The sequence below is a fragment of the Tachysurus fulvidraco genome, chromosome 12 (assembly GCF_022655615.1).
Source record: "Tachysurus fulvidraco isolate hzauxx_2018 chromosome 12, HZAU_PFXX_2.0, whole genome shotgun sequence".
Lineage (NCBI taxonomy): Eukaryota > Metazoa > Chordata > Actinopteri > Siluriformes > Bagridae > Tachysurus > Tachysurus fulvidraco.
The window spans coordinates 17,687,682-17,703,939 of NC_062529.1; the positions used below are offsets into that span (position 1 = coordinate 17,687,682).

Sequence of the window (16,258 nt, forward strand, 5' to 3'; positions counted from 1 at the left end):
TTGGGTTCCTGAACTTCAAGAGTCCTGAAATAGACAAAAATGGGTTCAACATTTCAGGAGATGCAGAGAAGGAAGGTTATCTCTCGGCACAGTCTGTGACAGCAGACTACAGTGCTTTGTATTTCTGTGCAGTGAGTAACACAGTGCTAAATAAACACTAAACCATGCACTGAAATCCCCCCCTTTGTCATGTGACAACGTCCTGTGTCATATCATGATGCATTTACACCTGTACTAAGGATATACAGAAGATATACTATCAAAAGGCAGGTGGAGTCGGTGATATTTGATACGTTCACAAAAAATTAGTTAAAAACATGAGTATAGCCTAGATAGAATGAAGAACACTTGACAAAATGGCAACAATTATAGTCTCAAGTATCATTCTTATCAGTCTTAAAGGTAAGCATGATTTCAAAAATAACTCACTATATTAACTTTGTTCTAACTTCTTTTATCGAAGATGCACATTTCTTTTCCATAGCCACAGTTATCTCTTCCCTCAACATCCAGCAATTACCACAAAATCTATTAATATCACCTGAGCAGAGGGAAGTGAAGCTCAGCTGCCAACATGGTGATAGCAGCTATATGTTCATGTACTGGTATCAGCAAAAAACAGTCAGGGACTCCATTGAGCTCATTGGAATGCTTCAGTACCAACGATTTACTCCTGAGGAGAAGTTTAAACCACGATTCAACATTTCAGGACACTCTACAGGGGATGCATTTCTGCTTATATCCAGTGTAACTCCTGAGGACAGTGCAGTATATTTCTGTGCTGCTAGTAAGCACAGTCACACACCTTCCCTTTCTGTTTAACAAAAAGCTTTACACCAAACACCTGCAAATAAGATCTGTTCTGTGATTGCTGCTGTTGGTAATAGGACGCATTATAGAAAGTGTACAGTAGAGGTCACTGATAAAACTGGTAAAATATTGAAGTGACATGATTCTATACTTGTGAGAAATCCTATAAAATTCAATTAATTCAATATTGCTCATCAGTCACTTGACATTTTCTAGTGTGTTTATGACTAATAATAGACTGAATATGCCATAAAAACATCCAAAAAAGATATATTTTACAGTGTTCTGAACTTACTGTATAGTTTCCTTACTATGTTGTTAAATATATGATATAGTTAATTGGCTGTTGTATAGTCTATGTCTTGTATTTATTGTATCTATAATATAATTAGTAACATCAGGACCGGAAAAATGAAAACCTTTATTTTATTTTGCATTATTTGGAATTTTTCTGCATAATCTCCATTTCACTCAACACTAATGTTCCAGCATCTAATGAGTGCCAAAAGATAAAAAGTTATATATTGTATTTAAGGTTTTCATTTCACTTACACTGGTCTATTTTAATCCTAACAATATTACCTACTGGCTGTGAATTGCCTTCTTCTATTTGAATAGCTTCATTAGCTAACACTTAAGCAACTGTCTAGTTAATCCATTAGAGGGCAGTAAAGAGAAATGAAACTGAATAAATAGTGTTGATTGTCAGACTCATTCACAATATTTACAAAGTGGAAGCCTGAAGAACACTTGACAAGATGGCTAAAATTGTCCCAATTATAATTCTTATCAATCTTAAAGGTAAGCATGACTACAAATTTTGCTAATATAAAAACTTTGTTTTTTCTTCTTTTAATGAATATTCTCATCAATTTTTTCCACATTCTCATCAATATATCCACAGTTATCTCTTCCCTCATCATCCAGCAATCACCAGAACATCTACTAACAACACCTGACCAGAGGGAAGTGAAGCTCAGCTGCCAACATGGTGATACCAACTATCCCTACATGTACTGGTATCAACAAAAAACAGTCAGTGACTCCATTGAGCTCATTGGAATGCTCCAGTACCAACGATTTACTCCTGAGGAGAAGTTTAAACCACGATTCAACATGTCAGGACACGCTACAAGGAATGCATTTCTGCTTATATCCAGTGTAGCTCCTGAGGACAGTGCAGTATATTTCTGTGCTGCTAGTAAGCACAGTCACACACCTTCCCTTTCTGTTTAACAAAAAGCTTCACACTAAACACCTGCAAATAAGATCTGTTTTGTGATTACTGCAGTCTGTAATAAGAAGTGTTATAGGAATTGTACAGTAGAGGTCACTGATAAAACTGGTAATATGTTAAAGATTTAAATATCTTTTCAGGTGGTCAAGTGAAGTGAAGTGAAGTGAAGTGAAGTGAAGAAGCTTTTATTGTCATTTTATCCATATATACCTGATGCAGTACATCTTGAAATAAAACAGGGTTTTTTACAAGATCCTTGTGCACAAGGCTATGGACTAAAAGTAAGATGTCCTAACCACATAAAGTGGACCACATACAGCATGTGGTGTAAATGTTCTTGATAGAGGGGAAAGAGACTCCAAAGATCTTCTCAGCTGTCCTCACTATCCGCTACAGGGTCTTGAGATCTGAGATGGTGCAATTCCTAAACCAGGTAATGATGCAGCTGCTCAGGATGCTTTCAGTGGTCCCTCAGTAGAACACGTTCAGAATGGGGGGAGTGAGATAGGTTTTCATCAGCCTTTAGTAGGAAGTAGAAACACTGTTGGGTTTTCTTGCTGATGGAGCTGGTGTTGAGTGACCTGGACCAGAAGTTCTGTGCCAGATAATCACCATGGAATTTTTTGCTCTTGACTATTTCCATGGAGGATCCGTCGATGTTCAGTGGAGAATAGTCACTCTGTGCTTTCCTGAAATCAACAACCATCTGTTTAATTTTTTCTCAGTGTTCAGAGACAGGTTGCTGGCTCTACACCAGGCAGTTAGTGGTTGAACCTCCTCTCTGAATGATGAATCATTGTTCTTGCTGATGAGACCCACCACAGTCGTGTCATCGGCAAATTTGGTGATGTGGTCCAAGCTGTGCATTGATACACAGACATGAGTCAGCAGAGTGAACAGCAGTGGGCTGAGCACACAGCCCTGAGGGGCTCCAGTGCTCAGTTTGGTGGTCCTGGAGATGCTGTTTACGATCCGGCCTGAGTGAGGTCTCCCAGTCAGGAAGTCCTAGATCCAGTTGCAGAGGGATGTGTTTAGGACCAGCAGGCTCAGCCTCTCAGTTAGTTGTTGAGGGATGGTTGTGTTGAGTGCTGAACATAAGTCTATAAACATCATTCATACAAATATGTCTTTATTGTCTAAAGGTGCCAGATGGAGGGTCTTGGCACTAGTATCATCTGTGGAGCAGTTTGGACAATACTCAAATTACAGAGGGTCCAGTGAGGGTGGTAGCTGGGTCTTGATGTGCCTCATGACGAGCTTCTCAAAGCACTTCATCAGGATGGCTGTAAGTGTGATAGGACGATAGTCATTAAGGCAGGACACTGTAGATTTCTTTGGCATGAGGACGATGGTGGTTGCCTTAAGGCATGTATGAACAACAGCGCTTCTCAGGGAAATGTTGAAGATGTCAGTGAAGACATCCACTAGCTGTTCTGCACGTTCCCTGAGCATGGTCTTGGAGACAGTAATGTCATCGATGCACTTGCCAATGTAGCTGGTCACTGATGCCGTGTACTCTTCCAAGTTGGTTGAATCATTGTTTGTTGCAGCCTCCCTGATCATGTTCCAGTTAGTGCACTCAAAACAATGCTGAAGAGCAGAGGTGGCAACTTTCTTGTTAATCCCTTAGAGGGCAGTAAAGAGAAATAAAACTGAATAAATAGTGTTGATTGTCAGACTTATGCACAATATTTGAAGACTGAAGAACACTTGACGAGATGGCTAAAATTGTCTCAATTATAATTCTTATCAATCTTAAAGGTAAGCATGATTACCAAAATAGCTCATATAAAAGCCTTGTTCTTCTATTGAATATACACATCACTATGTATTTTATATGTATATATATATATATACGTATATATATATATACGTATATATATATATATACGTATATATATATACGTATATATATATATATATATATATACGTATATATATATACGTATATATATATATATACGTATATATATATATATATATATATATATATATATATATATATATATAAATTTCTCCCCACAGTTATCTCTTCCCTCATCATCCAGCAATCACCAGAACATCTACTAACAACACCTGACCAGAGGGAAGTGAAGCTCAGCTGCCGGCATGGTGATACCAACTATCCCTACATGTACTGGTATCAACAAAAAACAGTCGGTGACTCCATTGAGCTTATTGGAATGCTTCATTATGAAAGATTCACTCCTGAGGAGAAGTTTAAAACACAATTCAACATTTCAGGACACTCTAAGGAAGATGCATTTCTATTCATATCCAGTCTAACTCCTGAAGACAGTGCAGTATATTTCTGTGCTGCTAGTAAGCACAGTTACACACCTTCCCTTTCTGTTTAACAAAAAGCTTCACACCAAACACCTGCAAATAAGATCTGTTCTCTGATTACTGCAGTCTGTAATAGGAAGCATTATAGGAATTGTACAGTAGACGTCACTGATAAAACTGGTAACGTCAAAGATGTAAAGATCTTTTTAGGTGGGACACAAATGAGTGAAGTGAAGTGAAGTGAAGAATCTTTTATTGTCATTTTATTCATATATACCTGATGCAGTACATCATGAAATAAATCAGGGTTTTTACAAGATCATGGTGCTACATAAAAGAACACAGAGCACAGAGCTACATAAAACAACACAGAGCTAAGCACATAAAGTGCATGGTGTGCTACCTAGTGTAAACAGTGCAAGACATAGGACAGTGCAAAAAGACAATGCAAACACTACAAGATTGATTAGCATAGCATTGACCAGTGTGCGTTCTGTATATTGTACAGTAAAGTGTCCAAAAAAAAGAGGTTTGTAAACAAAGACGGTTCTTGCAAACATATATACACTTATGTTAATGCAGCAGTTCGAGGAATTGAATTGTGGTGTTCTAAACAGCATCTTAGCAATAAAGTCTTGCTGAATTAGGTGTATGTTTGTTTGGTAACAGTTCAGTTCTAGTTCTTGAGAAGTCTAATAGCTTGTGGGAAGAAATTATTGCACAGTCTGGTTGCGAGGGCCCAAATGCTTTGGTACCTTTTACCAGATGGTTAGGAGGGCAAAGAGTGTGTTGTGGGGTCATCCACAATGCTGTTGGCTTTGTGGATGCAGCATGTGGTGTAAATGTTCTTGATAGAGGGGAGAGAGACTCCGAGGATCATCTCAGCTGTCCTCACTATCCTCTACAGGGTCTTGAGATCTGAGATGGTGCAATTCCTAAACCAGGTAGTGATGCAGCTGCTCAGGATGCTTTCAGTGGTCCCTCAGTAGAACACGTTCAGAATGGGGGGAGTGAGATGGGCTTATATCAGTTTTCTGTAGGAAGTAGAGACACTGTTGGGCTTTCTTGCTGATGGAGCTTGTGTTGAGTGTCCAGGACCAGACATTTTGCACCAGATGAACACCAAGGAATTTTGTGCTCTTGACAATTTCCATAGAGGATCCATTGATGTTCAGTGGAGAATAGTCACTCTGTGCTCTCCTGAAATCAACAACCATCTGTTAAGGTTTGTCAATGTTCAGAGACAGGTTGCTGGCTCTACACCAGGCTGTTAGCGGTTGCACCTCCTCTCTGAATAATGAATGATCATTCTTGCTGATGAGACCCACCACGGTCGTGTCAAACTTGATGACGTGGTCAAAGCTGTGCATTGATACACAGACATGAGTCAGCAGAGTGAACAGCAGTGGGCTGAGCACACAGCCCTGAGGGGCTCCAGTGCTCACTTTGGTGGTCCTGGAGATGCTGTTCATGATCCGGACTGACTGTCGTCTTCCAGTCAGGAAGTCCTGGATCCAGTTGCAGAGGGATGTGTTTAGGACCAGCAGGCTCAGTGAAGAGATCCACTAGCTGTTCTGCACGTTCCCTGAGCATGGTCTTCGAGACAGTCACGTCATCGATGCACTTCCCAATGTAGCTGGTCACTGATGCTGTGTACTCCTCCAAGCTGGTTGAATCATTGTTGGTTGCAGCCTTCCTGATGTTCCAGTTAGTGCTTGTCGATAGATCGATAGATCGACAATAGCCCCATAGAGGTTACATAGTGCCTTCTTAGAACATGATCTACACTTTTAATCTTCATTTTTGATCAAATTAACGTAATCAATGACATCAGGAAAGGAAAAATGAAAACCTCTCTTTTATTTTTTGTTCTTTTTGTTTTTTACAAGATATAGAATTTTTCTACATACTGTAAACTCAATGTGTATTTAATTTAATACAAGTTGTTCTATGAGTTCAAGCAACTTCCTTGTTATTCCCTTAGAGGGCAGTAAAGAGAAATGAAACTGAATAAATAGTGTTGATTGTCAGACTTATGCACAATATTTGCAAAGTGGAAGCCTGAAGAACACTTAACAAGATGGCTAAAATTGTCTCAATTATAATTCTTATCAATCTTAAAGGTAAGCATGGTTAGCAATTTTGATTAGCCTTCTTCTAACTTCTTCTAATAAATATACACATCACTTTTTGTATATATATATATATATATATATATATATATATATATATATATATATATATATATATATATATATATATATATATATCTCCACAGTTATCTCTTCCCTCAACATCCAGCAATTACCACAACATCTACTAATAACACCTAAGCAGAAGGAGGTGAAGCTCAGCTGCAGGCATGGTGATGGCAGCTATCCCTACATGTTCTGGTATCAACAAAAAACAGTCGGTGACTCAATTGAGCTTATTGGAATGCTTCTGTATGAAAACCCGACTCCTGAGGAGAAGTTTAAACCACGATTCAACATTTCAGGACACTCTACAGGGGATGCGTTTCTGCTTATATCCAGTGTAACTCCGGAGGACAGTGCAGTATATTTCTGTGCTGCTAGTAAGCACAGTTACACACCTTCCCTTTCTGTTTAACAAAAAGCTTCACACCAAACAGCTGCAAATAAGATCTGTTCTGTGATTACTACATTCTGTAATAGACACAATACAGAACGTGCACAGTAGAGTTCACTGTTAAAATTGGTAACATGGTGAAGATTCACATAATCTATACTTGTGAGCATTCACATTTCAAACCTTGTTCATTGGAAAATCAGTGAAATCAGTGAAGTCATTCTGGTATGTGTAGCAGCATGATTCTTAGGCTAAGCCAAATAAAAATTTCCTTTATTTTTGCATAGTTTACTTCAAATAGACTACAAATATTAAAATAGAGATAGAAAAATTCTAGTTTGCTAATAAAGGCTTCTATGCCCCCCCCCCCCTGTTCAAAATCAACCACACTCCTGTTCTGAAATATTACGATTATGCTGTATAATAAAATACTCTGTATTGTTTATCATATAGTTTATAGGATGTTATACAGTCTTTTTCCTGCATTATTTCATTTATTTGCTGTCACTGTGTTACCTATTTCTGAATGATAGTTAGGGTTCTACCAGGTTGAGCCAAATGATACAATTTTTGTAATCATCGGTTGTTTATTTCAAATAGTATGCATATCATTCAAAAAGCTCTTATGAGTGTCAAGAATATTCAGTAATTTATGTTGCATATAAGGTTTTCATTTCTCTCACACTCCTAGGAAGTCTACACTTGTGAGAATTCACAATAAATTAAACTCAATCATTTGAAGTCACTATCCATTTTTTGTTGTGTTTAGGACTATTAATAGACTATTAATATTCTATAAAGACTGAAATAATCCTTCACTCCTTCTGGAGATAATTATGTTTATGCTTTCGGTGTACATCTAAATAACATTGCTTATTTGATTCGACTTGATTAGCTACATTTGCTAAAATTTACGCTATAATCTATTTATTCCATTAGAGGGCAGTAAAGAGAGATGAAACTGAATAAACTGTCTTGATTGTCAAACTTATGCAAACTATTTCCAGAGTGGAAGATCACACTGAGCTGTGAATTGCCTTTTCAAAATGATGCATGTGATTATACTCAGAATTAAATTTCTGATCTTTCAAACGATCTTTCTGACATCATTAACAGGTGAGATATTGTGCTGCTACTGTACATAACAAGACACATGTTCAGCTCAAAGATTGTATACCTTTAAACGTAACTATTTTTTTTTTCTCAAAAGCATCAGTTTTGAGTAAAGCTGTTCTGCAGACTCCACATGATCTACTGAAAAATCTAGAGGATACCGCTGTGCTTTACTGCTCTCATAACATAACAGACTATAACCGTATACTTTGGTACAAGATGAGCAGCTCTGGAAGTGAGATGAAATATCTTGGGAATCTTTTCCTGGAAACTCCAAACTCTGAGGACATGAGGATTAACCTGTCTGGGGATGGAAAGTCTAAAGGATCAATGAGTATTCCCAAGCTGTCTTTACAAGATAGTGCAATTTATTTCTGTGCAGCATATTTACACAGTGCTTCTCACCTGATGTTACCACAGAGCAAAAACCCCTCCTTACACTCCGCCTCGAAAAAGAGAAGGCATTTCATGAACATGAAGGGGAGAGATGATTTGGGTGCTAACTTTTCTTACTGATCACAAAAGAAATTTAAATAGGTATCAATTTTCCTGATTTTCTGAATTTTCCTACAGCTTATAATTTGGAAACAAATATTAGTTTATGACTCAGGATGGAACTTAATTTGCTGATTTTTCATATTGTGTTGCTCTGGATCACAGGTAACAATTTCACCCCAAGATGCAATTATGTATTTAAAGGCTTTTTCAAATCTGACCAAAAGTTTAAGATCATCTAAGAATATATGTACTGTATGATCTTTTTAATATAACATGCTATTCATTTTGTTCTCCTCTTCAGATCCTTCATTAAGCAGCAAAATCATTCAGACTACTGATGTGATCGAAAATCCAGGAAATAACGTGAACCTCAGTTGCACACATTCATACAAGAATTATTTTTACCTTTATTGGTACCAACAAACAAGACAGGACACATCACTGAAGCTTACAGGATATCTCTACACAACCACCTTATATAAAGAGACAGACTATGAGAAGCGCTTTCATATTTATGGAGATGCAAAAAGTGAAGGAACCCTGCAGATCTCCAACCTTAATTCACATGACAGTGCAGTGTATTTCTGTGCTGTTAGAGAAAGCACAGTGTTCAGCTTATCTGCTACCTACTTCAAAAACTCACTGTAGTCTGCACAGCTCCATCTGCTACTGTGGTGATGCTCTGCTGCAGAAAGCAGGAGCAACAATTGATCTCTGACTTTAATGTAATATTCCCTGAAATTATTATGCTGTGTTTAATATGACATTGTTATTTTCTGATATGCTGTATGAGTGTGCTGACAATGTGTCTGGTATATGCCAAAAGTATCATATTGCAATAAATAGACATTTTTCTCTCTCTTTTCTCTGTTTTTTTTTTTTTTTGCGTAATCCTTCCAATAGCACTGCATACGCTGTGTTCAATGATCTTGTTTTCTATCTTGCTTATGATAAAGTTTTGATTGAGGTTTTCTTGCCTAGTCTAGAATGTGTGTCCCACTGTTATACTATACAAATATGTGGTAACTTAGCACATAAGATATTGTGCTATTAATTAAAAGGTTATGAGTTCAAATCCCAGGTCTACAAAGGGTTCACTGCTGGGCCCTTGAGCAAGGCCCTTAACCCACAATCGTCTAAAAATAGTATAAAATATAAGTCGCTGTGGATAAGGCGTCTGCAAAATGCTATAAATGTGTATCTAGAGCACTTTTTGACAAAAGCTTTTTATACCTGCCCTACTTGACTCTTCACTTCACCTTAAAATGTATTAATTTTCCACAAAATCATATCATGTTTATTTTAGTGTACTTTACATCTCACAACTGAAATATCCTTTTTTCACAAGTCACCTATAATATGGAATTTTACATTTTTCTGCCAATAATAAAAAAATTCATAAGATTAAATTATAATGTGTTTTAAAAACTAGAATATATAAAAGAAATGACTGACTAATAAAAGCTGGGTGTTTAATAAAGACAACATTTGCTATTTCTGTTTCTAACTAACATTTGTTGCTATCAAATATTTGTCAACTGGTGTTAAAGATTTTTTTAGAAGATTAATCTCCTACTAAGTTTAATTTAATTGACTAACCCCTGACGTTGTATTGTGCCTACAACTGTAAAAGTGGAAATAGTAGTGAGCCATTAGGGGGTGATATAACTCAAGAGGTTTTAGTTAGATCATGAGGTTTTGGAGAGAAAACTGGTGTCATCTTCCTACAGCTTTTATCACTCTGTTTCATTCTCAAGAAATAAAGGATGTGGGTGTTCTGTTTCTTCTTTCTCCTCGATCTCTTATCCAGTATGGTACCAAGACTTTTGAAATGTGTAATATTTCAATCTCTTTATATTTTATTTTTTAATATATTTTTGCCTTTTTGTTTATCTACAGGTCTTTCAGACTGTGTCCGGATTGAGCAGCCATCAAACCTGATAGCACGTCTCACAGATAATGTTACAGTCTCCTGTAAACATGATGACAACAATTTAGATATCATGCTTTGGTATCAGCGAAGGAAAAACAGCACAGCTTTGGCTTTGATCAGTCATAACTATGCCACAGCCAGACCGACCTATGAGGCTGGATACACAACACGGTTCAAACACAACAGGATTGACACATTAACTGGAGATCTGACCATCTCTGATCTCAACCTGTCAGATTCTGCTGTATATTATTGCGCTGTGAAACCACACAGTGCTTCTGTTTCATCACCTGTCTGACTTAAAACCAAAAGAGCATACAGGAAGTTCACACCACAGCACATCAGCTCACTGATACACATTACATAATGAATTCAATCATATACAATTGAGCAAGTCTCTTCTGACCTAATCCGGCATCAACATGACTGAATGTCTCTATACATTATTATTGAATTCACTGAAAGGTATGGCAAAATGTAAATTACTTACAAAATATTAAATTAAATATACAAGGAATGATACAGATATTTAGTTAATTCTACAATCATCCTGTGTCTTCTTTAGGTGCCTGTAACAGTGTGCTGATCATTCAATGACCTAAATACAGTATATCTCCAGTTTAAGTGCGTCAGTGGACATGCATTGTTACCAGATTGGCACAGATTAGCAGTATACTTACTGGTACCAACAAATCAAAGGCAAAGAGCTAGTTCTTATAGCTTCATATTTAGCTCATAGTCCCAGATATGAGGTTTTGGAAAGATTTTAAGGTTTGGGGACCAGAGAGAAAGAAGTGGTCAACTGAAAGAGGATGCTGAAAAAGACAGTTATGTGGTTTACCTTTGAGCTGCTCATCTTCACTCTGCATGGATGCTGATAATCTGTGGGACAAAAACATACTGGACGGTAGCCAGAGATCTCAGCTGACTCAGCTACATCTACATTAGCTTCAGAGTGTTGATTTTATTTTGTTTGTTTTGCTTTTTAAATGTTAACTGAATATCTGCTGGGAAATGAATTCAAATTGTTCTAACATGATTTTTACAATTGTAACAATTGTAAATTCTTTTTACACAGAATATGGAAAATTCAATTAAGATTTTTTTTCCCTTGAATGTTGAATGCTACTGAGCAGATGAGTGACAAAAGAACCTTTAATCCCTGCACAGTGTGCTACATTTGGCATAAACCAAACACTGCTTATCAGATCACCATCTTCACAGAAAAGCATGATATTGGTAGAATCATGTTGTTTTTCATCAGCAGGAATTGGGAAACTGGCCAGAATTGAGGGCATGATAGATAAATCCAAGGACAAGTAAAAATGTTCTAGATTGCAGGAGACCTAAGACCTGGATAGAGGTTCACCTACCAACATAACAACAATCCTAAGAACACTGGCAAAGCCATAACAACATATTCAGATGGTTTAGCTAGAGATTGCGCTATTTGAGAATCACTGACTTGAGAATTAAGAACTGTTCACTGTTCAACAGTCTTCATCAAATCTGACAGATCATGGAGAGTCTCTGACATGCTATAGAATGTATAGCATTGGTTTGTTTGAATCGAGTGGAATAGGCCATACTTCTTGCTTCGTGTTTTTATTTTTTAAGTTTATTTTGTCAGACAAATAAATTAAACAATTCATATTTTTCTACATAAATAAAGGTGTAATATGCAGCCATAACCCCGGGAACCTTCCCAGAACCATTTAAACCACAACTATATGAGTGTTTTGCCAGTAGGAGGAGATGTCTACAACTGCAAACCTCCCAGAATCCTTACTGCTTGCTCTGATGCTCAGTCACTATAAGCCTCTCTGTTTCTAATAATATAAAGGCTGTTAGTATCTGTTTAAGTCTCTTACTTTATATGTGCATCAGAAAGATGTATGCATTTGTTTCTAAGTTGTGCCTGTTCGTCTATGTCTTTACAGGTAATTACCTTTATTTTAGCTACTTAAAAAAATCTAAAATACTGTTATTTTATGTGTTGATATTGGAATTATGGTGATTATGTTTAAACTGACATAATATATTTTTTCTACTACAGGAAGGTCCAACTGTGCTAATGTTCTACAGACTTCTTCACTATTTGTGAATAAAACGCAGAATGTAACAATTCAGTGTAGCCATGATGACAGCAGCTTACGCGTTATGTTATGGTATCAGCAAAAAATTGACAGTAAAATGGCACTGATTGGATATATCTATGCCACAAATGATCCAAGCTATGAGGATGAATTTAAAGGCCGGTTCAAGCAGAGCAAAGAAAGCACAACAAAAGGAAAACTTACAATCATTAATGTACTTGAATCAGACTCTGCTGTTTATTACTGTGCTGCACGTGAGCACAGTGCTTCAGATACATATCATCTCCTTACTCAAAACCCCAAACCCCTAGCAATATAAACAGTGCCTCTGCATTACAGTAAACTTTTGTCTGTCTAATGTTTTATATAATGAGGTTATACTAAAATTTGGTGTTTGCTATTTAAAAAAAAAACAAAAAAAAAACATTATCAACCTGTTGGCATGACCAGTAAACAAATAGCACAAATCTACCCATGATGAGCATTGTTAAAATCTAGGAAACAGCATCCTATGGGCATTACTGGTCTGCCGAGTCGCAAAACACATTGTGCACCTAATAGGCTGTGTCTTAAAATGGTACTGACATATGACCTACTGTATAATAGCTTGCATACATAAAGGCAGAGTTGCATGCTTACTAAGGTGTGCTCTGTAAGAGTTTCAATTCACCTTACTTTACAATTTACAGCTCTTTACATTTGATGCCTCTACCTACTGCTAGTACCCTTGTTGTCTCACTAATGCTAATACTTCACTATAAGTAATCACTTTACACTTCTGCTCCACCCTTTACATTCCATTACATCTTTCCTACCAATCATAATTGTATATAACTGTCTGTCTGTCTGTCTGTCTGTCTGTCTGTCTGTCTGTCTGTCTGTCTGTGACAAGAAGCAAAAGGCTAAAAACATTTGCATTAGGAGCCAGTAGGGGTTGCTGTAACTAAGACGATTTGTTAAGGCCATAAGATAACTGTTTTTCCTTCCTTCAGCTCTTTTGCAATCACTCCTACTTCTTAGAAAGATGTGGGTTTGGGCTTGCTGGCTATGCATTCTTCTCACTTTGTTATCCAGTATGATATAAATTTGACTTTCATAACCTTTCTTATTTTACTGTATTTTTTCTCTTATTACTCTCATGTATTTTTTTTTTTCTTCTGTTTATTTTTCTTTTTTTACAGGTCTGTCAGACTGTGTCCAAATTGAGCAAACATCAGATCTGATTACAAAAGTCGATGATAATATTAAAATCTCTTGTAAACATGATGACAATAATTTAGATGTCATGTTATGGTATCAACGAAAGAAAGAAAGCACAGCTTTGGCTTTGATCGGCTATAGATATAATACACTTGAACCGAATAATGAGGCTGAATTTCCAGAAACACGATTTAAACAGAATAGGAATAATACAGTATCTGGAGATCTGACTATCTCTAATCTCAACCTGTCCGATTCTGCTGTGTATTACTGCGCTGCCAGAATACACAGTGCTTCTGGTTCATCACCTGCCTGAGTTAAAACCTGAAAAAAGCATACAGGAAGTTCAGGCCGCAGCACTTCAGCTCACTAATACACATCACGTGGCTTGTACAGATACAGTAGAAGTGAGGATAAACCGAGCAAGAGGCGCATGAAATACAACTTTATTCTGAACCAAGTCGAGATCAACATGACTGGAACTCTCTCGTACATAGTCTTGTTCATTTTTCTCAAAGGTATGCAACTCTAAAAGGCTTGAAAAATATTCAATCAAATGTAGGTGTTATATTACAGATACTTAATCCTAGTTATAATCTTATCTCTTATAGGTTCCTGTAAGGGTGTGTTGATCACTCAGTGGCCCAAATATATCTCCAGTTTTAAAAATACCTCAGTGGACATGCACTGTTACCAAAATGAAACAGACTACGACTACACTTACTGGTATAGACAAATCAGCAATGAGCTAGTGCTTATAACCAGATCTGTAGCTGGCAGCCACAACCAAGAGAAGGGGTATGAAAATGGCTTCAAAGCCTGGGGAACAAAGAAGAAGTGGTCTCTGACAGTGGATGTTGAAGAGGACAGTGCTGCTGTTTACCTGTGTGCTGCTAGTCTCCACAGTGCATAATTACTGATAATCTGTGGAACAAAAACATACTGGAAGGCTGCCAGAGCTCACAGCTGACTCAACCACATCGATGTTAATTTCAGCGCAGTTTTACTGAATTCCTTTAATTCGTTTCTATTTAGTGTTTTCTAAACAGGATTGTGGGGAAGCAGGATTCAGTCCCAGGGGAGACTGGGCACAAGGTGGTGGATATACTGGACTGGGTGCCAATCCATTGCAGGTCATAATCACACACTCGCACTCTGGACAATTTAGAGATGACAATCAACACATGATTTGGACTGGGGAGATCATGGAAATATAAGACATGTGTTTACAAACCAGTAAGCTCACACATACAGTATGATGAGTTTCAGGTAAAAACTGATTCATACTGAGTTATTTAATCTAGTCTAAGTAATAAATGATCTAGACACAACATATACTCATATTGTGTAGGGCAAGACAGGATATGAAATCAGCAACATGAGAAAATAATACAGATACAAGTCAAGAGCTTCAGTTAAACTACACTTCAATTCCCAAAATGGGGTAAAAGGTGACTTCAGTTACTAGTGTGCTTAGACACACTAGTTTGTTTGTTTGTTTATTTATGTATTAATCTATTTATCTATGTATGTATGTATGTATGTATGTATGTATGTATGTATGTATGTATGTATGTATGTATGTATGTATTTAAATGTAAACAGTTAAAAGTATGAAAATCGAGGATCATGGAAAAGCAGTAGAGGTACAGAGTAGGTGTATCTAATAATTTCAAAATAAACTATAATATTATAGTTATATATTTAATATATATATATAAATCTGCAACTATAGACACTCCTTAAACATATTTTAGAGACAACTACAACCTCTGTGTTTTTTGCCGGTAGGGGAATATGTCTAGAGTAATACATGTGCTGGACACACCCCAAAACATTACCGGGTCTTTTTCAGTATTCACTCACTTTCATTCTGTCTCTTACTCAAGCTTTGCACCAGAATGATGTATACAACTAGTATCTTTTGTTTGATCTTATTTTTGTTTATAGGTAGGACTCTAAAATATATTATTTTAAATTGATAATATGTGCTATATTATTACATTGTTTTGACTAAATTAAAACAATTTTTTTTTTTACAGGATGGACAAATTGTGCTAAAGTTCAACAGAGTTCTTCATTCCTAGTCAATAAAACCCAGAATGTAACGATTTCTTGTAGCCATGATGATAATACTCTTGATATTATGTTATGGTATCAGCAAAAGATTGACAGTACAATGGCACTGATTGGATATACCTATGGTTTGAATGAGCCAAACGACGAGGTTGAATTTAAAGGCCGGTTCAAGCAGATCAGAGAGAGCACAACAAAAGGAAATCTTGCCATCATTAATGTACTTGAGTCAGACTCTGCTGTGTATTATTGCGCTGCACGTGAGCACAGTGCTTCAGATACATATCATCTCCTTACTCAAAACCCCAAACACACAAACAGTGCCTCAGCTTCAACTCTCAGCTGCATTTTACTAATGAAATCCATTTGAGAAATGTTTGGGCCAGTAGGGGGAGATATTGTTAAATCTGGTGTCTGTCT

The 16,258-nt window shown here is 36.9% G+C and overlaps 2 long non-coding RNA genes and 2 gene segments (V, D, J or C); all 4 read left to right on the forward strand.

Annotated features, from left to right (window-relative positions):
* The first annotated feature begins 1,488 nt into the window (after positions 1–1,488).
* On the forward strand, positions 1,489–2,218 carry LOC113659624. The segment is given in 2 exon segments: positions 1,489–1,611; positions 1,715–2,218. Coding segments are annotated over 2 exon segments (375 nt in total).
* Positions 2,219–8,520: 6,302 nt separating this feature from the next.
* Positions 8,521–9,327, forward strand: LOC113659612. The segment is given in 2 exon segments: positions 8,521–8,695; positions 8,835–9,327. Coding segments are annotated over 2 exon segments (396 nt in total).
* A 909-nt stretch (positions 9,328–10,236) lies between these two features.
* On the forward strand, positions 10,237–12,661 carry LOC113659629. Its single transcript, XR_003444656.2, has 4 exons — positions 10,237–10,342; positions 10,433–10,931; positions 11,032–12,406; positions 12,523–12,661. It is a non-coding gene; the product is annotated as an uncharacterized LOC113659629 (long non-coding RNA).
* A 2,019-nt stretch (positions 12,662–14,680) lies between these two features.
* LOC125145987 lies at positions 14,681–15,870 on the forward strand. The gene is made up of 2 exons (XR_007144470.1): positions 14,681–15,712; positions 15,805–15,870. It is a non-coding gene; the product is annotated as an uncharacterized LOC125145987 (long non-coding RNA).
* The last annotated feature ends 388 nt before the right edge of the window (positions 15,871–16,258 follow it).